General features: G+C 29.5%; 6 protein-coding genes across 6 annotated transcripts in view; 2 read left to right on the forward strand and 4 right to left on the reverse strand.

Moving 5' to 3' along the window:
* Positions 1-2,554: 2,554 nt before the first annotated feature.
* LOC105620664 (UBX domain-containing protein 6) lies at positions 2,555-4,515 on the reverse strand. The gene is made up of 5 exons (XM_012202154.1): positions 4,439-4,515; positions 3,949-4,098; positions 3,421-3,823; positions 3,027-3,322; positions 2,555-2,942 (listed from the first exon to the last, which is right to left on the reverse strand). The coding sequence occupies exons 1-5, from the start codon at positions 4,513-4,515 to the stop codon at positions 2,555-2,557; spliced, it is 1,314 nt and encodes a 437-aa protein (XP_012057544.1).
* A 51-nt stretch (positions 4,516-4,566) lies between these two features.
* On the reverse strand, positions 4,567-5,125 carry LOC105620665. The gene is made up of 2 exons (XM_012202155.1): positions 4,807-5,125; positions 4,567-4,601 (listed from the first exon to the last, which is right to left on the reverse strand). The coding sequence occupies exons 1-2, from the start codon at positions 5,123-5,125 to the stop codon at positions 4,567-4,569; spliced, it is 354 nt and encodes a 117-aa protein (XP_012057545.1).
* A 1,552-nt stretch (positions 5,126-6,677) lies between these two features.
* On the forward strand, positions 6,678-12,454 carry LOC105620666 (protein real-time). Its single transcript, XM_012202156.1, has 16 exons — positions 6,678-6,740; positions 7,077-7,226; positions 7,435-7,566; positions 7,749-7,877; positions 8,010-8,113; positions 8,417-8,496; positions 8,587-8,889; positions 9,024-9,112; positions 9,180-9,317; positions 9,453-9,573; positions 9,652-9,776; positions 10,174-10,245; positions 10,998-11,244; positions 11,347-11,462; positions 12,167-12,309; positions 12,385-12,454. Exons 1-16 carry the CDS (start codon positions 6,678-6,680, stop codon positions 12,452-12,454), a joined length of 2,082 nt encoding a protein of 693 aa, XP_012057546.1.
* Positions 12,455-16,914: 4,460 nt separating this feature from the next.
* On the reverse strand, positions 16,915-18,380 carry LOC105620667 (uncharacterized protein C45G9.7). The gene is made up of 3 exons (XM_012202158.1): positions 18,324-18,380; positions 17,207-17,335; positions 16,915-17,103 (listed from the first exon to the last, which is right to left on the reverse strand). Exons 1-3 carry the CDS (start codon positions 18,378-18,380, stop codon positions 16,915-16,917), a joined length of 375 nt encoding a protein of 124 aa, XP_012057548.1.
* A 1,063-nt stretch (positions 18,381-19,443) lies between these two features.
* Positions 19,444-22,007, forward strand: LOC105620668 (ribosome-releasing factor 2, mitochondrial). Its single transcript, XM_012202159.1, has 4 exons — positions 19,444-19,594; positions 19,714-21,476; positions 21,626-21,772; positions 21,846-22,007. Exons 1-4 carry the CDS (start codon positions 19,444-19,446, stop codon positions 22,005-22,007), a joined length of 2,223 nt encoding a protein of 740 aa, XP_012057549.1.
* A 1,356-nt stretch (positions 22,008-23,363) lies between these two features.
* The window catches only part of LOC105620669 (transcription factor kayak), a 26,243-nt gene continuing 22,091 nt past the window's right edge, over positions 23,364-27,515 (reverse strand). Inside the window, exons 2-3 of the mRNA XM_012202160.1 lie at positions 24,245-24,676; positions 23,364-23,942 (exon numbers count right to left, since the gene is read on the reverse strand). Of these exons, the coding sequence (XP_012057550.1) occupies positions 23,364-23,942; positions 24,245-24,676 (1,011 nt within the window). The remainder of the gene's footprint in view (positions 23,943-24,244; positions 24,677-27,515) is intronic.

The raw sequence follows: 27,515 nt of genomic DNA on the forward strand, positions 1-27,515 counted from the left end.
TTTTTTTGTTTTTTTTTCTGGCTCCAGTGCGAAAATTTAATTATCACACTATATATATTGTATATTCATAAACTCTTTGCTAATTACATTTTATATTTTTTCAATTTTTGAAATTCTTATAATTTCCATGATTCAAAATTTCAAATTTTTTCGATTGTAATTTTTGGAAATACAGAAAATATTCGAAAAATTTTTGAAATTTTCTAGATAGTGCAGTCTCTTATTTTATTTTTTTAATCTCTTTGTCGATTTATAGGAATTTAAATAATATTAAAATTTAAAATTTTCAACCTTATAATTCTAGGAATTTCAATTCTTAATTTGTTAATTTAGTATATGGAAATAAATTGAGTTGTTATACATTTATTTATGCAAGACAAAAGTTTCGTATTATTAATGCAGATTTTATCATATTTGTAAAAATTGCAAAATATAATATATTATTAATGTGATCATATATTAACAACAGTAATAACTAATAATACATTTTACGAACAAAAAAGAAATTACAACATTAATTGTGATAAAATTCAATTTGTTAATACTATAAACATTTTTTATTAATAGAGAAAGTATTTTGATACTTATGATATGTACAAATACACGAAACATGAATAGAAATAAAATAAAATCGAACGAGAAATTTCTAAAACTCGATGATATAGAAAAATGTGTTACCTAGATTCTAGAGAGAAATTCATTAGCAATACAATCATCTTATTTTTTCTAAAATCATTTTATCTTTTTCCAAAATGTGTTTTCACATGTGTGTGTTAGATACGTACATCAGTGAAAAATAAAAATTCCTTGTGCCGAGTTGCACGCGCCTAAATACAGCGTTAAACCCTATTCTGACACGCAACAGGAAACGCGAGCGATCCAGTTCGAACAATGCGGTAAAAAAGCGTATGACATACAACAATAGGAACAGCCGCGACAGCCGGTGCGTATTGCGTTTTACACACGCATTTGGGAGTGTCGGTCGATATTGCATGCGATGTGCGAAGTAACTCTCGTGAAATCGTGCGTGAATCGTCCAACTGGATCGAAAACTTGCTTACACCGTTATTAAGTGCAACTAATTACACAAATTTTCGTAATTCAACTTAATAAATATTTTCTGAAGATTATTCACTGTAGGCTCATAGTACAGAAGTATATAAAGAAAGTAAGCTTTATTTCTGCGAAAATCGAAACGTACATACGCACATTACTGTTTGTACACTACTTTGTTACAATATCGTTATGAGAGGAATCTTCATTTCATGTATACGCATATCCCTATAAATACTATTGGGGGCGATGTAAGTGATGCCCACAAACTGGTTTTAAGTAATTACTAAGAGATGCAAAATTGTCTGCGATTCATCACGAATAACCGGTTTCTCTGAGAGTAAGCAATGTTTTCGTACTTCGTGCTATGTTTGTACAAATCTGAAGGCGCAACATATTACAATGGATGAGATATGGATGTGATAGGAAATAAATATAACAATTGCAAAATTTGAACATAAAATCAGAATCTTGATATTATAATATATATAAAATGGCTACATTCAGCAGAGAAAACTAATCAGTTAGCGCTTAGTGTGATTCTTTAATATAATTGGTTCTTGTCTTTAGTTCTTCGCTGGATCTAAGTGTAAGAATCAATTACTAAGCGCTAACTGATTAGTTTTCTTTGCTGAACGCAGCAATTCCCATTATGTATATAATTGTTATTATTATATTATAATCAACTTTGTTCCATGCAAATCAATATTCATATTATTTATACAACCATATATTCTCCAATTAGATATGCAACATGATTATTTTAAATAAATATGATCGCAAAAAAATATGCATTGTAAGATTAGATAAATATTATTAATGCTTATTTACATACATATATTATATCAATAAAATTGAAAAATATAATAAAATTGCATTGCAATTTTTTTCTTAACATTTATTTATATTATAGATAATGGAATAGATAAATATACATACTTCGATATTAATAAATTTATTCATATTAAAAACCTAATCAACATACTCTGATCACTTTTCTTACACAATTGGGGTTTTGATATAAATAATAATGTACACTGTTAAATTCATAATGTCAAATTGTACCCAATTTAAATTATTTTTTCTCAGTTATTTTCTATAAGTCATCATTGCTCCTTGTTAATATGTCATTAATTTAATTAAATAATTAATATACAGTTAACTAAGTTCTCTCAAGAAAATATATTAAACTTGATTCAAATTTATTATTCATTGAGTGCACACATTAATGTATGTAGTTTACATTAAAATCAACTACAAAAATGAATTATATTTTGGATACATAAATGGAAATTAAAAATAACAAAATGTTAAACTCAAAAGATTGAGTTCCCTTGCTCTTTTGATTATCTAACAGTGTACGAAGAATAGACGCAATGTAAAAAAAAATTCTCCAAAAACTGGAATAACCAGAAAATTGTGACAATAATGCTAAAAGTATCAAGAAAATATTTTTAAAAAAAGCATTTTGAATTGTTATCTGTACCAGAATATATTATGTTCAAACTGTTTGTATATAAGAAAGCACATCTTCTTTCAAATATCTCTTAGGCATACTTTCTTTCTCAGTTACATTCCAGGAGAATTCCACTATAGCTGTAGGAATTAATCGTAATTCTAGGAGTGTCTTTCCATGACATTCTTCTATTAACTTAATTCCGTCTGGTGTTATCAGCAAAAAGGGCACTTTATCGTCAACTAAATTTTCAGCAACAAACTCGATTACATTCTGGAACTTTTCGTGTACCGAGAAAGTACCTTGCAATATTATTCCATCTGGAAATTTAATCCGAAGTACAGCAAATTTATATCTTCTAAGTACACGCTGCTCATCCTTCTCTCTCATAGCCTTTGTTCTTAACATTTGGTTTCTTTCTACAGCTTCCGTCCTAATAATAATCAATATTTTCATTTATTTATTATCTAGATATTCCGAAAGATTCTGCTATCTAATATATTGTACATGAACTTACCGCAGCTGTTGTTCTTTTTTTATTTCTTCTTTACTTATCGTAAAAAAGCTGGGTGGCAATTCATTTCTCACACGAGCTTGACTAGGCATTAATACTTGTAAATTCCTGTCTAACTCAATAGGAATGGGTTCAGCAGATCTTAATGCTTCATTTAACATTGTGAGATTTTCAATGTTACAATTATCAGGACTCCACACTAAAAAGTCTTCTTCGTTCTCATTATGCAATAACTTTTGCTGTTCAAAACCAGCTGCTTTTAAGAAATCTAATGCTCCTTCAATAGGCAAAACTTTTTCCTATAAAAATATAAGTCATTATATATAAGCTATTTGAAAAATTAAAATTATTTTAAATAAATCATTTTAAATAAATCATTAAAAAGAGACAGTATTACTTGGAATATTTTGTTACACATTCTGATTTTCCAATATTTCTCAACATTCGGATTGTTAATAATATTGTCCAAATATTTGCCAAGTGTTTCTACACAACTTTCGATCTTCTCTTTTCCGAAATTGCAACTTTGAATAATTAAACATGCTGTTAGTCCTGCTTCTTCTCCCATTAATTGTTCATACAGAAATTCTCTTATTTTCTTTTTCCACTCATCCCGCGACAATATTTCATCAGATAAATATGGGCAACGGAAGAACACATCAGTAACTGCAAAAATAGAAGGATCTACAATTTTCTTCTCTTTTAATGTTATATCTTCCGTCTGTTGTAAATTCTGCTGTGCTGCTTTTCTTTCTAATTCCAATTCACGTTTAACACGAGCTTGAATGGCAGCATATGATCTATAAATAATCATAATATTAATCAGATTGATATAATAAAAATTCTAATAATCTTGCTAAAATTAAATAATAATATAGAAACATGTGTATAATAATAATTAAAAATAATCTTAAATATTACACACGTATTAAATCTTGGTTTATCATTTTTCTTTGCTTCTAATCTTGCTAAGGCAGCTTGACCTGCTATTTTAGCTTCCTCTGTAGGCTCTGCCCTCCTCATTGGTTCTTTAGGCTCTGTTGAAGAATATATAGTACTGGTAGACTCCGTTAATCTATATAAATTGAAAACAATGCGATGTCATTAATTAATTTATTGCTAAATTTATATCAACAATTGAAAACTTGTTGCAACAGTAAGCTAATACACATTTTGCAAAAACAAAGTAATAAACTCTAAAAATAAATTAAAGAATAAAGGTTATAAAACATGTAGGATTTATATTAATAGAAAATACAAACGTGTTTTGATCCTCAATTTTGATCAAATAATATAATATTCATAATTTTCATTTATTACTTTAATTTTAGAGTCCATTTATTTTGTTTTTACAAAATATAGGTTAGCACACTGTTGTATCAAGCCTTTTGATTTATATTATTATTTGCAATTACTTGTATCCTTTTCCTGCTTTCATAAATTTTGCATTTGTTTTCTTTTTTTGAAAAAAAGACTTGATTTTATCAGCCATGTTTGTTATAAAGTCAATAGACTGTCCAATAGTAATTAAATATCTAATATATTATTCAGTTGATGAATTACAATCTTCAGCAGCGCCTAAAAGATAAAATTGTTTATTTATGTAAAAATTATCGCCATTAAATATTTTTAATTTTACATTATATATATTTATAATATTTTTATCATTTATATATTTCTCAAATACAATATTAGGAGCGAAAGGATATAGATGTTGATTCCTTTACATAATAATGATTTTTATAATTATGCGCAAAAGGGAAAAGCGTTCACGCGATCTTACCTGTTTTCATGAACTGCTCCGTAATTCTGGAGCCATAAATGTACCAAGCAACGAAGATTAACGCCACGCTACTTAGAAATGTCAACAGGAAGACTTTGAGCAGTTGTAACTGAAAATCGTCAAATGACAGCAATGCTATCAATTCGTGGAGAAATTCGCGGAGCTTCAACGACGTCTCGTCATCAATGATGACGATGTCGCCAAAATTAAAGGTTAGACCGAATGTCGACAGGAATGAAAACAGGTTGAGAACGTATTTATTGATCGCCTCCGACAAATAGTTCGTCCAAGGACACGAATCCTCACATGCGCTGCTCATCACATGAGGGAGAAATTCTTTCCCCTAATATTGAAATTATCACTTGCACTCAAATCAATCTCGAGCTTATTGAAATTCTATCGCAGCTGATCACAGATCGCAGCAAAAAACAGTTGTAACACGATTCACAAAATATTAAATGATATGGCAAGCCACGCAAATTTCCAATCATCACATCGATCATGACACCGATAGGCCACAATCCGAGATTGCGATATGTCTTTCTTGATGAGTTTTGGAATGCGTGAAAATTGTGAGATCGATTGAAGAGAAAAGATTTCGAAGCCATGTTAGAAATAGTTTCGACTCTCTCTCTCTCTCTCTCTATTCCACATTTATTCTATATATTCCCAAATATTTAGGTCTAAAACGAGATTTGTATTTTTGTGTGCGTATATTACATATGCGTATATTACAATTAAGTTAGCGAATTTATAAAAATATTTTGATATTTCAAAAATATTATTTATAAGGACTTTTCTGTTATATTATTTTTATTGCAATGTATATATATATAAATATATACATATATGTGTGTGTTGGAGCAAAAATTATTCATAACACTATTTCGATTTGTATATTTGTATAAATTTGTATAAAATACGTACTAAAAAAATTGGCAATTGTATCATTCCATAGAGTAAAATTTAAACTTTAAGAATCTATTATTTGAATTGCGATGAGAAATACGATGATATTTAATGGAATTTATATGAGCAATCAAAGTTAATGCTTTTTTTATTTAATCCGCGATAACTCAATACAATAAAAAATCTTAGGAATATTAAAAGTCTTAAATTATTTTAAGGAGATTATAATTCTGTAAATTTATAATGTTTGTAATTATTTTTATCACCTAATAGCAATAAATGAAGAATATTGTAATCATTCCCAGTAAACACAATGTTACATGTACGTAACATTGTATTTACTGAGTTTTTAAATATACATAATTAAAATATATATTGCCTATAAAACATAAAATGTGTACCTATAATGTGTATCTATAATATCTATATAAGATTATTATAATTATAATTAACATATATATTTATAGTTTAAAAATAAAAAACTAAATAAAATAAATTGCAGTAATATTTTATATCATAATACGAGATCATATAACTATAATGAAAAAAAAGAGTTAAGTAGAGATTAAATTAACCTATGATTAAATTAATCTCTGATTAAATTATCAATGTTTATTTATAATTTAAGATTATCGGCATTCCAAAACTCATCGAAAAGAGTAACATCTACAAATGTTTTCATGACTGACTATATTATTTAAGTTACAGTATCGGATTCAAGATGGCACTGGAAATCATGACCACAAAGTGCAGCGAATCTGCGAGCTTCTGTTCCATCTAGTCCTCGCTGAATAGTGACAGTGCTTTTGTGGGAGCGCTGTGAGTTCCGTCTGCTTCCGTCTGCCAATTGATTATCTGTAATGACTATACTGTATATATCTATACTGTGATTGAATTATCATAGGTCTCGTGCGTAATCGGAGTAGATTTGATACGTGAACACGTGAGGAGAACCAATAATCATGGTTCAGCAATACCAATCGCCTGTGCGAGTTTACAAGCATCCTTTCGCTCTTGTCATGATGGTGTGTTTAATGCTATGTGTCCTTCAAACTTGACTGTCATACAATATTTATTGCATTTCGTGCTCCTATGTCCTTCACAGAACATATGCCATATCCCAGAAAATCCAATAAACGATTTCTCGCTGCGAATACCTATATTAAATTATACGGAAGCATCAACTATCTTTTAAATGTCCCTTTCTCTTTTTTCCTCAATTTTTTTAAATTTCGATTGCATAAAAATTTTTTGTCTTTGATCTTTTTGCTTATCAAGTATTCCATGAGTTATTTCAATTATAATATGATGCACTGAGCAAGCAAAAAGACATTTAAAAAATCTTATTCTCTTTTTTACAGGCATATGAGCGTAGGTTTCCAACATGTCCACAGATACCAGTTTTTATTGGATGTGAAGTTATGTTAGATGAAGAGAGCGAGGACGGTGTTGTTAGAACCACAGAAAGGCGATGTAAATTAAATGTTGAAGCACCTTATATCTTAAAAAAGGTTTATATATATGTGTATAAAAAAATTACATATATATTTATTCTGATATTTAGTTTGGTAGATTTAAAACATCCTGTATTTCCAATATATTAGATTTTATAATTTTTTTTAGAAAATAATATAGTAGCTGTAAAAATATTTCTTAGAGAACTAAAATAATTTCTTATTGGTATAAATCCTATATTCATTAATTAGTAATTTATTTCAGATAATTGGTGTGGATTTTGTATACTTTATTCAAAGGAATGTTTTAAATAGGCGCAATAATATTTTAGAAATAGAAGCATACAATGAAAGCTTTGCCACTAGAGTAACTGTTATTGAAAAATGTAAATATTTTGTAAGTATTATATATAAATATTTATTTAAAAAATATATATAATAATCATAATAAATTTAGTTTATTGTATCCTTATAAATTTTTACTTTATATTAGGAATACTATATCTAGAATATTTTCTAATTACACGTAATAATTGTACAGTCTAATATTATTGTTTCTACATACACATTTTTTTTTAGATTCATCCTGAAAATCCAGAATGGACTTGTTTCGAGCAAACTGCAAGTTTAGATATTAAAAACTTTTTTGGTTTTGAAAACTCAATGGAAAAGTTAGCGATGAAGCAATATGCACAAAATATTGCTAAGGTAATATATATAATGATTATTGTATAATATCTATCTTTAAAATAATAAGATATGATAGTTATAATAAAATAAAAATAAAAATTTTTTTATTTCATAAAATGTAATTACATATTTAATTATATTTAATTATAGGGTAAAGAAATTATCGAATATTTCATAAATCAATTGAAAGAAGAAGGTATTACTTATGTTGCTCCTTGGGACGATCCACAGAAAAGATCTTCTGAAGAAGAAAAGTAAGTATAGTACATTAAATTAAATGTAATGCATTAGAGTCTCTTTGTACATTTTAATTGCATAAATTTCACATTGCTTGTAAGGGAACATCATGATGGACGAGCACTTCAGACATCAAGAGCACATATACACACTCACACGTATACAAGTGATTGTTTCTGTAAAATATTTAAAACCTTAATTGTAACGTCTTACAATTTTAATTTCCAGCCTTAAACATTTAACACATTTTACCTAAATTCATACTAACAATTTATATTGAACAATATTTTCGGTCTGCAATAGTTACTTTTTTTATATAGGAAAAATGTGGACGAAAATAGTGAGTTATATAGCGAGAAAGAATTATGTAATACCGACAACAAACTGCCCAGCAACAGAGGTATATTATCTTTTTGATACATATTATTTTGCTATAATAGTGTTACATGTAACAAGTAGTTCATTTTATGTTTGTTTTCTTTAATTATAGAAATGCAACTGTCGTCGGATTATATAGAGAGATACTTAGGAAAATTAGATATGCTTCAGGAAAGCAAATTAGTGCAGCTTAGACATAGCATTGAAGAATTAAGGGGTAGTTCCGTACCAGGTTATGCAACGCTTCTACGGTTCTTGAGGGCCACAGAATTCTCTGTTGAAAAGGCTAGAGAAATGTTAACACAATCCTTACATTGGAGAAAGAAGCATCAGATCGATAAACTTCTAGACGAATATGAAATGCCACAAGTGATTAAAGATTACTTTCCTGGTGGCTGGCATCACTTTGATAAAGGTAATCGATCTATAATAAACTTGCTGCAAATGTCACGCTATCCTAAGTTACGGTATGAAGAATAATGAGTCAGTATGTGATATAAAAGAATATCTGACGTATCACATCTTCTATTTATATATTCTTTGATGTAGACGGACGACCTTTATATATCTTAAGGCTGGGTCAGATGGATGTTAAAGGTCTACTTAAATCTATTGGGGAAGATGAATTATTATTATTAGTAAGTTAAAATTATTTAAAATTGAAAATTTTTCGAAGTGATTTAATAATATCTTATTTTTCTATAGGCTTTACATATCTGTGAAGAAGGTCTGCACTTGATGGAAGAAGCTACTACTGTTTGGGATCATCCGGTCTCCCAATGGACACTATTAATAGATTTAGAAGGTTTAAATATGCGACATCTATGGAGACCTGGAATAAAAGTATGTTTATTTTAAATAACATAAATGAAATAAAAATTTTAAATAAAATAAATACTTATAACTCCTTGATATATTGATATAAATTGTTGTATTGTTAACTCTAATAATTTTATATTTATTTAATTTTTGCTTCAGGCATTATTGAGAATAATAGAAATAGTTGAAGCAAATTATCCAGAAACAATGGGAAGAGTTCTAATCATGCGTGCTCCCAGATGTTTTCCTATTTTGTGGACACTTATCAGCACTTTTATAAGTAAGAATTTTTTAAATTAACTTAATTTAATTATATAATATAACGTTTTTCTAATCATGTTATATATCAAAATTACAGATGAAAATACTAGGAAAAAGTTTATTTTTTATTGTGGTACAGACTACCAAGAACAGGGACCCGGTGGTCTTAATGAATACATTAATCAAGAATTTATTCCTGATTTCCTCGGTGGTTCCTCAGAGGTAAGACAATAATATTAATAATATTAAATGTTGCAAATATTGCACTTATTGTCATGAATATTTAATATATAATTACGAATAGTTATGAATGTCTTTATATTAGTATAAAAAACATTTAACAGGTTTTATGTATATTTATTTCTATATATTATTAATAATTTATTTTGATCATATTTTCTTAAAAAGTATACAATATGTATTATTTTATAACGATTTATAATATATCATTAAAGGATTATAATAATTTTTTTAATGAGTTTTTACTTTTTGAATGTAATATCTTATGAAATTTCTAATTATCTTTCTCCTTTGGAAAAAAACAATAGTTCCGTTTTTTATTTACATTTATTTATTTACATTTGAGTAATATATTTTTTGTATACGTGTTGAATATTAGGAAATGAATATATGCGAAGTCTATAATATGGTACCTCGAAGATTTTACATTTTCGACGCAACTGCTAACAGCGTAAGAAAACGATTAAAAAATTATGTTCAATATGTTGTAGAAATTTTTTTCTGCAGCTAACTGGCTTTAGTGAAGAAATATGTGACGTTTTTATAGTTATTAAAAAATGCACATTGTGTATCATTATATATTAGAAATATCAAAGAAATTATCAGAAAATTGTTGTGTAATATCAGCAATTGCTAGATACATAGGCATTGTCCGTGTGTTATATTCGTACATTCTTATCTGTGATCATCCACGTTTGAGAGAAAACAATTTTATGTAAATCATCTATGTCGTCATAATTTTGTTATTCATATAAATGTATAAAATACAGGAATTTTATCGATAGTCTACATTGAAACATTTATCTGTGTATTATCAAATATATAGTTTTGAGATATGATCAAAATCATGTACTTATACATGCACGCAAATTCAAGCACTAATTCGGAAATATAGATTAACACTGCGTGCACAAAAAATGAAGTAATTTTACGTATTCTTGCTAGTTAAATTTCAGAGTATTTTACACAAACTAAGCTCAAAGTTATCAATGAAATCTATCAATGAAACATATTAAATTACATACTACAATTTGTTAGTCAATGAATAATTCACGAAAGCTATTAAATATCTGAAATTTGATTAGCTATTAATTTTCATAAAATCTTAAATTTTAAATAATATCTTTAAGATTATATAAGCAATCTAAACAAATACAATTAAATATATGTCTAAAATTATTTTCTTTTTATCATAAATATTAGACATACGTAATGGAAGGTGGAGTAGTACCGAAAAACTTATATAAAGTGGATTTGGAGGGTACCACCGGTGAACATGAGCACAGTCTGTATCACTCTATTAGCTTGAGTCGTGGTCAAACTCATCATGTGTTCATAGAATCGGATGATCCGGGTGCTGTCCTGACGTGGGATTTCGATGTAATGCGTCATAATGTAATATTTACAGTGCTTCACAAATCTCGAAACAGTGAAAACGGTGCTATTTCAGGTACATTTTAATATTAAGAACAATATTATGATGAAACAAACATAACATTTTTTAATTAAAATTAACAATATGTACAGTTTACAAACAATAATTATTTTATAGAACTTCCAGAGCTCGCAATAGGGGGTGATCATGAAATCGTTGCTGCAAAAGAATTGAAAGATAATTACATTAAAGTCGAACATAGCATAATTTGTCATGATGGTGAAAGCATCCAAGTATGTATTCATGTAATTTGTGTATTGTATTGTATTTTTGATATTGTATTTAGTATATGTTATATATTTGATGAAGTCAATATTTTTAATATTTTTATATCCACATTTCGCTCATTTGTTACAATAATCATATGAATTTACAATAATTATATAAATTTACAATATTTAACTCAAAATTGTTATTTTTAATTGCTTACAGAAAAGAATGGAAACTTAAATAAAGAATATACTTCAAAAGAACTTTTATTTCTCTACAAACAGTTGTTATACTTAAATTGCACTTAAAAATCAACGTTATAAGATTTTAATAATTTGGAAATAAATATTAAAATTAATTTTCCAGAAAATTTTGTTTTCAGTCATTGTTGAGTTGTGTAGTAGCAAATAAGCGACATATCAGTTACAAATTGAATAAGGCACACAAATATATTCTTAATATAATAATTAATTAATTCTTTTGTGTATTGAACTGTAATTTATTATTATATTAAACTATGATTTAAATTATAATTTATTATTTCTTCTTTGTTAAAGAATTTGAAATATAAACATATTTATAATAATATAAAATTTAATATACTATATTATTTTCTCATAACTTATCTATTTTTATAAATAATTGTATGCGATTATTTTGTATATTAATAATTATAATTACATAATTATTGCTTCTATGGAATTATTATATTCTTTTTATATTATAGGGTACTCATATCATGCAGGATACAGGTACTTATGTATTACAATGGCAAAATCAAGAAGATCAAGTCGAATTTCTTCCATCCATTAGCTCTCATAAGGCTCAACTTATGTATTTTTATGAAACATTACCAGCTGCACATTACAGGTACTTATATATGGTATATATTTTTATTTTTACATAGAATAATATTATGATAGTATTTTTTTTGGCTTCCTTCAGAGGTTCAATGATGAGTTTACAGTCAGCCATAAGCGGAAGGTCAGAAGCTAGTTCATCTTTATCCAGATGAAAAGCAATGAATACGAACGTTGAAACGCAGGAAACATGAAAAAACAAATTTCATTCGTAATATTTTAGTAATAAAAACACGTTATTTTATTAAGTTATAAAAACACGAATCTCATTTATGTTTAACGAAGCTAAAATACAATTCATATTTTAGTCTGATATTTTAATTTTGTTGACACGGTAAAGCTTCTCTCTTTATTCATAAACAATTTAATATTGTTTCAAATCTTAAGCCTAAAAATACTCATTTCCGTAATTACATAACCGATGTTATCATGTTATATATATAGCTGTTAAGCAATAATACAGTATATAATAATGTTGTCTAATATATTTAAACTTTATTTTTTCATATAAAAATAAATTAAATGAAATTTAATACTCAGAATAGAGTCATATGTACATTTTAGAGATTATATTGTAATATAAATAGTAGAAAACTCACTGCAAGAGCATATTATAGTTTCAAGCTCCAAAGTGGACGATAATCCAAATTGTGCAAGTGAATTGTGATTTAATATTAATTTATATACATACATTTACATAAAGAACACGGGTAACAAAAAACGTTCTTCCCTCATAAACTTACATTTTAAAATTTTGTCTTAAAGAAAAATGCGTAAGCATACTAATTTTTATAGCATAATAGTAATTTTATATATTATAGTAAAACCCCATTACATTCCATTGTTGAGTGATAGAACACATTATGCTATATTTATATTATTTTTTACATACTTCCACAAAACATATTATGCAAAAAGATTAATAATCATGTAATAACAAGTTCTCTAATTTGATAATTGATAAGAATTATAATTTAGAATGTTAATTATTGATATCTTGTTCAAATTAAACATTAGCAGTAACTATAGTTTCAAATAAAGCTACTCAAAAATTAATAAGAACATGATATATTTAATAATTTATTATGTGCCAAAACAAATGTAAAAACTAAAAAATATTTTCAGTATAATAGAACAAATTTTATCATAAATGAAAGTGGAAGAAAACTAGTTTTGAGATAATAATATAATTGTACACAGAATATAATTTATTTATTAAATATCTGAATGTTTTGGCAATAACATAATATTTTAATAAATCTGTTATTGTTCATTTTCTGATAGTCTATAAACAAGAGTCTTTAATTTTTAGAGTCTTTAAATTTTAGACGTAATAGTATTATCTAATAAGTTAACGTAATGATATGTAAATTAATAACGATTAATTAATTCTAAAATGCAGGATACTCGAAACATATAAATTATAAATAATTATAGTCAATTACAGTGCATAATATAAAAATAATTGTTAAGAATGCTCATACTTTCGATGGCAAATATTATATGGAAATATAAGCTGAAAAAGCTTTCGTGTAAAAAATTATCTTTAATCATCAAAAGACATAATTTGTTAGAATACAAATTCTATTATCAATTCATTATATCAATAAATAGAAACATCTTTCTATGTATCTTCTTAACAAATTATGTCTTGATTGCTGATTACAACTAATAGTCCAAGTGAGAAAACATATTTTTCAAATGCAGATTTTTAGAATGAACACAGAACATGTGTTTTTACTAGGATATATAGCGAAATGAAATTATATGGCCGGCCAATAATTGTTAAATAGTTAGTTAAAGATATCACGTTTATCGTTTATCAGTAAGATATAATTAGCTATTTTAAAATGTAGTATAACTAGTATACGTAAAAGAGTAAAATGTGTAACAGATTATTATATTACATGAAGAAATAAGATGTAAGTTGTATAAGTATACAACTTATTGTTTTAATAATAGAAAAAATTTTAATAGGAAAAATTGGTAGAATTTATTACTATTCCATAGTATGCAATTTGTGTCTTCTTTACGACTAGAAACTATGTAGCAACTCAGAAACATTGTCTCAAAATAAGGAAAATTATGTATGTCACTAATTTGAAATGTCACATAATGTAGCGATGTAGCTAGTAGTATTGTTATTTCTATTGTCATCACATACAACAGTTGAAGGCAATAAAGTTCAAACAGATTCAAGGATTATTATTGAATAAAAACCCCGCTTTCAAATTTTAATATTTTATAAGCAGTAAATAAATGTGATACATACTAGGGAATTTTCCTGAATCAGGATAAAGAAAGTAACAATAAGTATAGTTTAACAATTTCTTTGTAGTTTTTTTATAACACTTCTATAATTCATATGGAGTCTATAGAGAGTATATATACTTCGCAACCGTACATTTACGCATTCATTGTACAGAATAATATATGTGTGAAAATGTTCGACATTACTAGACTAGGATATACATATACACATGTAGTATATATTCCCAGAGCTATATATATATATATATATATCCTTACATATCTCATGCAGGAACTCTTATATTTTTCAATCCATCTTAAGAAGAGATAAAATATAAAATTATTGCGTATTAAAAGTTATTAAATATGTAAAAAATTCGCTCTTCGTATAAAAACAAAGAGACGAAGTACAAAAATTGTACAAAAATCGTATTTCTATTTATCCACGTGCATACAGTGTTACGTCTTTTTGCAACGTGACTGTTTGTTTAAAAAGATTAAAAATGTAATACAGTAAATATATATATTTTTTTTTGTAAATCAGAAAATCTTAATATTAAATTTTTTTCTCAACATATCCATATCTAATATGATCTATTGAATGAATAAATGAACTATTTGAAATATAAACAATGTGTATACATAATAATATATTATAATAAATTATACTTTTCTTTCATTCTTATAAAAAAATAAAAAAAATTACAAATATATTATCTTCATCACTTTTTATGAGATATACTCATCATGTTTCTTAATAAACTTTATATTGAATAAAAAATAATGCAGAACAATCTTACAAACAACTTTATAATAGTTTGTAATGATAAATTAATAATTCAAATAATGTAATATTATATATGTAAATATCTGGGAGATAGTTTGGAATGTTTTTTCCATTTTTTAATCTTCGATTTTAAGTATTATAAAAAGATTATTGTGATTATTATATCACATGATTTTAAAAATGATATAAGAAGTATATCAAAATAATTAATAGTTATACTTGAATTGTACAAAGACTTATAACAAAATATTATATTTTAAAGAGAATAATTCATGTAAAATAATATGAACATTTGTAAATGGAAGCTTTTTGGAAATTTTTTAATATCTTTTCTCGCAAATATCAATTCTATTTTCACTAGACTTAGAATATATCAAATGGAGTATATAAAAAATTGATATTGTGGCTATTATGTATGTCTTTGACTATAAAATTATAAAATTATTATATATATATATATTTAAATTTCATAACTAAAATATTAAGAAAGATGTATGTAATACAAATTCTTGGCAGGACTCTTTTGGTGAAAGAATATCCATATAATTATAGTCAAAGATATATATAACTTAATGCAACATTATTATACTTTGGCATTTCTCTTTTTAAACTTCTTCATAAAAATGCTAATAGTATCAAACAGAATTGGGAAATAACACGTTACTTTTAACACCATTGTCATCATTTTTTAGTAACGAATTTGTAACGACGTTACATTTTTCATTAATAACAATAATAAATAACTATATAATTACTAATTTTTTTGTAAAATAGTAACGAATTTATCATTATTTTGTACAATACATATGTATTGATATAAACAAATTTAAAAAAAAGGGAATATTATAATATATTTGACTGTATTGCGATTAATCGTAACCACTATATTTTTTGTTAAACCGATTCAGTAATTTTAATTGGACGTTACTCTAAGAAAAAGATCGTTAAAATGTGAAAATTATAATGACTTACTATTTTTGAGATAACGATAACAGTAACAAATTACTTTTTCCAATAAGTAATGAGCAACGGTAACGAATTACTTTTCTGAACGAGTAACGATAACAATTAAGTTGTTGTTAGAAATTATCTTTTAAAAAAAGATGTTAAATACACGCGCACTCCTCAAAAAATAAATGTTATATAAGTACTTTTCAAAAATAAAACCAAGTAGTACGTATAATTCAAGTAACTTTAATTTTTTGCTAAAAAATAATCGATATCACAAAATTGTGTCAATTAAAATTTTGGCACGTTATATTATCTAACGCAATGATTCAATGAGTAATGTTTAACAATAACGAGTTAAATTTTCAAGTAACTTTCCCAATCCTGATATCAAGTTAGCATAACATCTGTTTGTCTCAGCCTCAAAAAAAACCTTAACTTTTTCAGTTTCATGATTTAACATTGTCTTATATATTCTGAACTATAATTTCTACATATTAATTAATAGATAGATGTCGCTAATACATACTGTAATATTTGGCAGAAAAATACAACGGATAGGCAAATCTCCTCAAAGTATAATATGAAATAAATATCTGACAATATATAAAAATCTCTTTTGGCATATTTTTAAGTACTGGTAACACCTTTACGAGCTACTAAAAGATTTAATACTGGATGTTTTCTTATATAAGAAACCGCTTTCTTGTGAGTTACCATTGTAAAATCATACCCATTGCATTGTAATATCTTGTCATGCATTCTGAGACCACTTTTTGCCGCCGGTGATCCGTCATGTACTTCAGTTACATATATTCCCTAAAAAAGATCCATATCTATAAGTTTTTTTATGTTATCTTCATACTGTATAATTTACAAAAACGCTATATTTTCTACACACACATAAAATATGATATCTTACATTATCTGTATAACCCTGTGGACTTTTTGTAAAATCCTGATCAATACCCCCACCAATTTTAAATCCACATTTCATTACTTCTTCGCCGTTTTCATTAATTTCTGTTTCTTTGTGTAATGTAATTGGTATCTATAACAATCAATAAATCAATAAATATACATATAACATATTTAATGTAATATATATGTATATAATATATAAATATAAATATAAAAAAGGATAATAAATGAAGATTAAATCAAGTTGATTCTTCATGATAACGTATATTATAAGATAGTATGTACATAAATACAAATTAATACAAAGTCACAGACCTTTTGATATTCAATATATACGATTACCTTCAGTATGCTAATTAAGTAAAATAAATCAAAACAAAATTATATAGATATTTAAACAATTGTAAAACTATCAATATTGTAAGTGTGCGTCAAACCACAATTTTTAACACTCTACAAACAGTTTCAAGAAAATTAATTTTTAATTTTTGTATCAATATTCCATATTTGAGTGTCTACATTTTATTTCGTTTTTAAATATTTGACTTGAGATTGACACTAAAGATGACCATATTAAAGATTGAAATATGTCTATGACTTTATATTTAATTTATATTTAATAACTTAGAATATTTATTAGCATTAATACGAAAAACCAACTCACAATCAGCTCATTATTTATTATCCTTCATTTATTAATCTTAAAAGCCTAGAAATCAATTTTTAATTTTTTAAAAAGGATCTATTATTGCAATACTTATATGTATATATTCCTTTTAAGCACAGTTTTCCAAAAGAATAGATATTCTTATATAATCAAAATTATAATACTTAATCTACTTCTTAAATACAATAAAACTCAAGCTTTATTTAAAAATTTCTGTCATTGTTAAAACACAAGCCCTTTACTATCTCATATATCTATTAATATTATATTATATTATATTATATTATATTAATATTACATTATATTAAAATATTATATGTATTATATAAAAAAATTCTGAACATTAATTGCGAGATAGAAATAAGACAACCCATATAGTATCCTAATAGCAAAGGGCGTGTGTCGTGAACAACAACTATGTGATAAAATCTAGACAAATCAGGATCCCTACACTTAGGCACTCCATCGCGGTACCCGGCTGATGTTGAAAAGCCATTTTCGCGCACATAATCAAGTAACTCGGGCTCTGCCACGCGCTCTTTCCTTTTTAATAAATTCCCTCCCTGACACTCAAGTTCAACCGACCGATGACGCACGATTAATCACGACTAATAACCAATCCACGGCCCGTCTTTCTCGACAATAAGTACTGCGCAATGTGCGATTCAAATGAATGAGAAATTTGCCCGCTAACGAACGTCGGAATAGCAAGACTTCTTGTCAATCTCGGAGCACGAACAGATGATCGCTCAAAGAGGATCTACATCGAACAGAACTCAACGTCTTGACAGCCATGCGTAAACGTAAAGTGCAAGAATGACCATGCGCGTGCAATCACTGCAATCGATGCGTTCCAAAAGTTTCCATCCAGTGGTCTGTTTTCTGTTCCTGCACTAGACTGCACTCTGTTTCCCACTTTCAACAAATATCAAATATATAACTATCTCCCTTCAAGTTCCAAAAGTGTACACTAGTTCAGCCACAGAAAGCCACATCTCGGAAGGAAAGTGTCTGATTACCTTGCCGTACGTAATTTTTATGTAATTATATATTCGTTGAATAAAAAGTATTTTACGAAAATGAAAGAAAATACAATGTCTCTTCAATCATCTAACAAATCCATTCCAACCTAGCATATATATGTTTCAACCTAGCATATATATGTTTTTTTCGACATGATATGAAATAAACTTTTAGGTTATAATGTTATATATTTTATATACTTTTTTTCTTTAAATAATAATTCTAATAAGCTTGACAAATTTTTTTAAAACAGCAATTTATTACATATAAAATTTATATATAAAATATTAATAAAGTAACTTTAATAAAAAAAAGAGAATAAATCTTTTATTAAAAAAAAATGTTTAATTTTTCCATTACCCAGTAGAAAAAGAGAGAGTTTTAAAATATTTTGTAATAAAATTTAATTTATTCAAAATCTGTTTTGACTGAATCAAAAAGTTAAGCATAAATTAGTTTGAAAGAAAAGAAAAATAAAAGAATGATGTGTTCAGGAACAGACAGTGATTTGGAAATCTGGCACTGCCAGATTTCACAATTCCATAAAGATGCTGAAGCATAATTTCTTAAAGACATCATGGTGCAAATTGCGCACGCGATATATACACAAGAATGCTTCTTTGTCAGAGGCATTTAAAAGTAAAGAATGTGCAACTTCAAAGATACGTAACATTGGCATATTGGCACATATTGATGCTGGTTAGTATTATTTTGATTGATTACTCTAATAATATTACTTTATTAATTATAGCGAATAAAACATACTTAACTTATTTTGATGGATATGTTTAGATATAAATAACTATATTTTTCTTTAGGAAAAACGACTACAACTGAAAGGATGTTATACTACTCGGGTCTCATTAGAAATATGGGAGAAGTTCATCATGGCAACACAGTGACCGATTATATGGAACAAGAACGTCAGCGTGGAATAACAATCACTTCAGCTGCAGTCACGTTCAAATGGAAAGATTATCGTTTCAATTTAATAGACACCCCTGGTCATATTGACTTTACTATGGAAGTCGAACAGACTTTGCAGATATTAGATGGTGCAATTGTAGTTCTAGATGGATCTGCTGGTGTGGAAGCTCAAACATTAACAGTTTTCAGACAAGCAGACAGGTATAATATACCTCGGATAATCTATGTTAACAAAATGGATAGGGCAGACGCTGATTTTAATATGAGTTTACAGTCTATTGAATCCAAATTAAACGTAGAAACACTACCTATTCAGATTCCTGTAGAGAAAGCAGGAGTTTTAGAAGGTATTATAGATATAATAACTATGGAAAAATTAATATTCGATAAAAAAAATCAAGGTATGCATTTAATAAAAACAAAAATAGCTGAAAGTGAAGATGCAAGATTATGGAATATTGCCAGTGAGCAACGACGATTATTGACCGATAAGCTGTCAGGCTTAGACGACAAACTGGCAGACATTATTATAGAGCAAGAATCTCTGGATAACATACAGCCACAAATGTTGGTCGATTCCTTACGTAGAATCACTATAAGTAGGAAAGGTGTGCCTGTAACATTAGGAAGTTCCTATAAGAACATTGGAGTACAGCCTTTAATGGACAGCGTCATTCTCTATCTACCGTCGCCTACGAATGTATATCCATATCGATGCTTTGAGAATAATTTAGCAGCCAGAGTCTTCAAGATTGTTCATGACAAGCAAAGGGGACCAATTACTTTTTTCAGGATCTATTCTGGCAATATGAAAAAGGGTCAAAAATTGTATAATATAACGCGTGATCAAATCGAACAATGTACTCGTCTATACATTGCTTGCGCCGATGATTACGAAGAGGTAATCGAAGTGAGTTATGGTAATATCGCGGCTGTAAGTGGACTAAAGAGTACTATCACGGGCGATCTAATAACGACAAGCCAATCCATAGCCAATCATGCTAAACAGATTATGCTGAAGGAGGACCCGAAGCAGCTAGACTATGTGAACAACTTCTTTGCATCTGGCGTAAACTTGCTCGATCCAGTTTTCTTCTGTTCTATAGAACCGCCCTCTCTTTCGGCACAATCTGCCCTAGAGACTGCTCTTCAAGAACTGCAGAGAGAAGATCCTAGTCTGCATGTGAAGAATGATCCAGAGACAGAACAGATTGTTCTTGGAGGGATGGGAGAGTTGCACATAGATATCATTAAGCAAAGAATCAGGACAGAGTATAAAATTGATGTAGATCTGGGTCCCTTGCAAATCGCTTATAAGGAAACGATTCAAGATGCCGTTAAAGATACGCTATCTATGGAGCACAAGATGGGTCATACGATGCATAAAGTTACTATCATTTTGTCTTTAATACCTAATTATGAGGGAAAAGAACAATTGCTTCTTGATAAATCTCCAGATAATGCTTCGAATATCAACAGTATTCATCCACGGGTAATGAGCGCGATTAAAAACGGTATAAAAGCTGCATTGCTACATGGTGTGAAATTAAGTTGTCCGGTAATTAATGTTGGCATCAAGCTCCACTGGCTAGAAGTAGCACGCGGTACCTCAGATACCATTATTTCTGCCGCTACTTCACAATGCATTCGAAAGGTCGGTGTATATAATCTCCAAATAAGTTCTATTAGTTACAATAATATTATTTGATGTTCATGATTTTATATATATATATATTTTATATATAATCATTGCGTATTATTTAATAGGATGTTTAAATAATAATATTTTTCATATGTGCATAGTTATTACAAGATGGAAATAGCATGTTATTAGAACCCATAATGCAACTGGAAATCGTTACACCAGAGGAATATTCATCGAGTATTAATTCTGATCTTACTCGTAGACGAGCAATAATACAAGAAATTGATATACGTGGCAATAATAAAGTGAATAAATTATATAATTATTTTATTATTATTGTTTGACAAAATATGACTAAATTTGTATTTCATTTCATAGGTGATTAGAACTCTTGCGCCATTATCGGAATTATTAGGATATTCAACAACATTGAGAATCATCACATCGGGCAATGCAACATTTTCATTGGAATTTAATCACTATCAACTAATGAGCTCTATCGACGAAGAACAAGCTATCGAAAAAATTAAAGGATTTTAAAATGAATACTACTTCTATTAGTAGAAGCAATAAACAAAGAGATAATATTATTGAAAGTACAATTTCACTTCATTTTATTGACTCAATCTAATCAAAATATATTGCAACATTATCATTGGTGCGTTACAATCTCCATATACAATTCTCAATAGCGACTACTAAATATGATACAGAAAGCTTTTTATAATCAGCTGCAGCAGAAAAATCGCTAGCTATCAGAAAATTATCATTACTTTCATTCATGCATCATAACTAGTAGTCGCGCATAAATATATTAATATTGCTTAAGATCATGCAAAAATGTCATACGTCGTAAAATATATGTATATATTATATTGTATGGAGGGATTAAATGTTATAATGTCGCGTGAGACTGGAAAAACGACAGCCGCGTATAAAAATTTATGACAACGCAGATAACACGAAAGCGAGATTTTCTTTTTAACGCGAAAAAATATTGGAGAAAAAATTTAGGAATTCCCGCATTCGTGTAATTTTTATTTATCCGCCCTATAATATTAAATATACATTTAAATTATGCAAACTCTTGATCTATCTTAAGCACAATTCAAAGAGCTCTTAAGACTCTTAATGTACTTAAAAGTTTGAGCTAAAATCTTGTTTTGTCTTATATTTAAAATTTTTATTTTCACAATAGAATTATAGTATAAAATTTCATTTGTCTCAATGAATCACTTACAAAACGACAAATCTTACATTCATTATTTCTAATTCGTTATATTTTAAATGTTAAATATACTTATATCACTTGTATGCAGACATTATTGCTCATATCTGCGATAATTTCCTTTAAGGCGCAAATAACTATCGTTTTTTCTCTTCAAATATACTTTTCTTGTACCTACATTTTATATTTACAACAAAAAAAGATTATTTCATCAAGTGACAATTTAAAATTTCAATTGACAAGATTCACCTATAAAGAGGGAAATATTTCATATATACAAAGTTACAATTAAAAATGTCATATATACAAAGTTACAATTAAAAATTTCAGATTGACAAAATGCATCACGAATAGGAAAATACTGAGAGTCAAATATCTATTCGCAGACTATTAAAATCTGAATACACAAATCTTTTCTATATATGTGCTCGCAGTGCACATAGAAATTTTGAAAGAAAGATACAATTGAAAAGAAAAAGGTTAGCTATTCATAAGCAAAATCGCGTGAAAGAATTTTTATTAAGAGTGACAAAAAAATTTCGTTGTAAGGAGCACACGCATAATACTTCTGCTCCCTCTTGTAGAAATCCTCCACGTCATGGTACTCCCGTTTTTTATTCGGGATCGTTCTCTTCGTTGGACCCGTGCTCCACCATATCGTCGTGGCGTCACAAGCTTACAAGCTTTGGGGGATTCGCATCTGGGGAGCTGAGATCCACGGCGGACAAATTGCTTCTCTGTTGCGTCGAGCACGATGGTATCAGGGGCGTCGAGACCGGTGTAAGACCAGTACCACCTTCCATTAGGGACTCAAAATTAAACGGTATACCACTGGTTGGAGTAGTAATCGGCATACCGGCTACATCCATCGATGATTTCATGAAGGATGGTGTTTCCACCGTCTTGAAAGCAAGCGTGTCTGGTCTCTCTTTGGGCTCCACGAACATTGTCAGAGAATTCAGTCTGTTATTGTTGTCCAATCCGACTGGTAATGAATTAGGTCTATTCGGTCTCGTTGCCGCGGCTACCGTTGTGTCGCCTTTCACAGATTCGGCAGCAAATTGATCCTCGACCGAAAGATCGGTCTTTATCACGGGTTTTATATCTAGCGGAGACGAAGGGCGTAGCGAACGGCGACAGACCGCTCTGTGGGCGTCCAAAATGAATTCCAGTTCATCTTTGACCTGTTTCAGCTGTTCAATCTCATCCTGCAAGTTTTGCTTCTTTTTTTCCAAACCCTCGGTTTCCTAAAAAAGATTAAACATTTTTAGTGAATGTGAAGCTTTAAGGCAGCAACTCTAGACGCTCAATATTATTGTATAATTATATTATTGTATAATTATGTTGTACAATTATTGATGCTTCTTTTAATTCAAAACAAAGGAGACTCAATATGGCTTGTAGATAATCAGTAATATATCGTGCAACATCAAATATTGTTTAATATTGATCATCTAGAAACCGCTTAAAAATGTGAAAACTATGAAGAAGACTGGAAAACTCAATATTCTAAATCACGCAACATTATGTCCATAACCCGCGTACTTACTTCGAGTAGGGCATTGGTGTGATCCATTCTTCGCTTGCGGCATCTCGCCGCTGCCATCTTATTCCTTTCGCGCCGAATCTGTCGCCTCTGCTCTTCCTCGGGGGTCATCCCGATCGTTCTGGTGGGCCGCCTGCCACCCATATTGCGTCTAACTGGTTGCTGTTGCTGCTGTTGCGGTTGTGTTTGCTGCTGGGTCTCGATAAGGGTGGTCGTCGGCGCTGGAAGATGTATCGCCGTTGTGTTTTGCGTCTGTGCTGGAGTCGGCTGTGATGGTTCGACCAACGGCGGCACAAAGCCGGCTTCGCGACTGTGCGACGCTGACTCGCTTGTCAGCTCCAGGAACGTCTGCTCGATGCTGCGGAGGGTGGTCGGCGTCAGCGTTGGCGTCGTCCTGGTCGGCACTCCGCTATGTAATCCGTCCAGAGATACCAGCTACAACATAAAGATAACGGATGTTGATTGAAAATTTATCCAAAATCTCTTTTATAATTATTTAATTTTTAATTATATTATTCTACACTATTATAACTACATTGAGAAAAATTTGTAACTGAAAATGAACGAACCAGAAAATTCTGATTTATTCATTTTCAATCAGAATTCCAATTAATGCAATCAGACGTTTTCTAGTGTAAAGAAACAGAAAATCTGATTTTATAAAGTATCAATGAGATAAGATTAATACAAATTTCACGAGTTATCAAGTGATGAATTAAACTGCAATGTTCACGAACTTTGGCACTCTAATAATGGATCTGAACATGGAGATAAATGCATAGCTTCTGTACAGAAAGAATACCCGTGGAAGCATTAATCAAAATTGTATAAGCGATTTAGTACAACTGTCAACAAGAATTAACTGTTTACTTCTTGTTGTCTACTGTTCCAGTTTCGTCCAAAATGACAAAAAGTGACTAACTACTTGATTTTGCGGTATAAAATTTTCTACGCCGTGTTTTTCACCGAAAAGAAACTGCTACTAACGTAGGTGCGTTATCATCGACTTTCCAGGTCCGATATCAGCCAGTTAATCTCACCAAGATGACTTGATTAAAAATATCCATGATTCAATATAGTCGATAACGTATCATCGCGCTAGCGAGATAGATCGCTCGCTCAGAATTATGTGATTCCGCGCACGGTTATTGAAATTACAAGACGCTCACGTTTCGTGATTTAATTCGCGAAAATATCGTCTTTTCCTCGCGTTCCGCGTCTCTGGCGGCAATTTACAAACGCCACGCCAGCGCGGTACACGTGCGTTATAATGTTGCGCAATACTATAATTCACATCGAATTAAAAACGTCGTTTCCATGCGGCGGCGGCGGCGGCGGCGGCGACGATAAAAAAGATTCGCGGTCACTCGAACGCGATTTCACTATAAGAGAGGAGGGGCATGGCAGAGGGAGAAGGGAGACCAGGGAGACGGACTTTACGAGCCCGTCGTTCTCCCTAACTACGACTGTATTAACGAGCAACTCGAATCGCAGCTCACGTAGCGACAACCTCGCGCGCCATTATCGCGCCGCCAATCGCCAGTCGGGGACGTAATCTATACGCGTTGCGCGTTTCCCAGAAAACACAAAAGGACGCAGGAAGGAAAAGAGAAGCCCCGCGGCGTCCTTCGTTCTCCTGCGCGTCGCGTCGGAGAGAAGACGTGCCGCGCGGCTCACTATCATTTCTAAAATTACGAATCGCCATCCTCCGGCCGTTTAATGAAGGCCACCGTCGTCGACTTCGCCTCGCGATGAGAAACGTCGAACCACTGCGCACATTTAAGAAGTACGCAGGGCTAAAATCTATAATATATGTGTAAACAAGAAAAGGTATCCAGTATCTAATATATTCATTTACTTCTTTTATATTCAACGAGATGTTATTTGAATTAAAAAGTTATCTTAATTGTCTTCTATTTCTAAATGTCTAATTCTAAGCAATGAAATAGCACTTGGACAGTAATAATGTTTGACATATGATTTATACTGACATATGATTTATAATCTTCACATTACAATGGGAAACACAAAGCAAAATAAAAAAATTTTACTTTGCATCAACATATAAAATATGCAAAGCAAAGCATTTTTTAACATGGTTATTTTATATGTATAACATCAAAACAAAAATATATAACAACAAATCATGTTAAAAAACTAATTAAATAAGAGAGAATTTTTTCAGTCTTGAAACACAATCGTGAGCAGACCCAGAATAGTAACATGACTTATTAAATTGACAAGCGATTTAATATCTTTTGTTGCTAATAAGCATCTTTATAAGAATAATTAATGTTAATAATTTGATGTTAATAAAAATTTTAAATCTACAAATAATGTTTAAAAAATATTATTTTGCATACTTGACGTGCAAAACAAGATTTTTTTTTAATATGCAGTGCATCTTTTATCGATTAGTGCACCTTTTTCGACGAGATGCTTTAAGACGAGAGAAAATACCGTAGGTAGGCGCTTTAAGTGTCATCGCTAAAATTACTTAGCGCAGCTCGGAACGGCTTCGCCGATTTCGGCCGTGGTCGTTTGGCCACCCACCGACCGGCCACGCTTCTCGCACCCATCGCAAACCATCATGCGGGGAACTTAAGGAATGTCCGGAGCGTTAAACTTAGGCGTTACCGAATCGTGTCTGTGCGCGTAGCGGCGTCACGGTCACTGGAATTCCGATCCTGTGTGAGAAAATGCCGAAGGTAATCTTGGAAATTACAGAAATTGCCGGGAGCGACCCATTTGATTGATTCGACAAAAATCGTAATGTTCATACCCTTGCTCTTTCTCGAAATCAGTGATTTCCATTATTTAATAAATTATTAGCAAGCTTGGAAACGATATTGTGCCGCGAAGAAGAGTGTTATAATTTTTGAAAGAACTTTTAATCCTCCATCTGTAATCTGGATCTTTTTTGGTACAAACGAAATTTTATTATCAAATTTCTCCGAAATAAAGAAGGATAAAATCCAGTCTCTTATTGCTAAGTTACACATTTTTAAACAAATTTTCTATTTTTCCTTATTTCTGCTCAAATTTCAATTTTTGTTAATTAAAGGTTTTAAATTTAAAAATCCAGATTGCAGAGGGAGGAAGTAAAAATATGATTGCAAATAGAGGGTTAAAGAACGCAAAAAATTGCAGATCTGATGATGATACATATATTAGTCATAATTATGATTTTATATGTCTAGTGGAATTGCAACTTCGTTTTATTATACAATTTTTATCGATCCTCCGATTGATAAAATATAGCATAACATGATTA

Source organism: Atta cephalotes, assembly GCF_000143395.1.
Source record: "Atta cephalotes unplaced genomic scaffold scaffold00028, whole genome shotgun sequence".
Taxonomy (NCBI): Eukaryota; Metazoa; Arthropoda; class Insecta; order Hymenoptera; family Formicidae; genus Atta; species Atta cephalotes.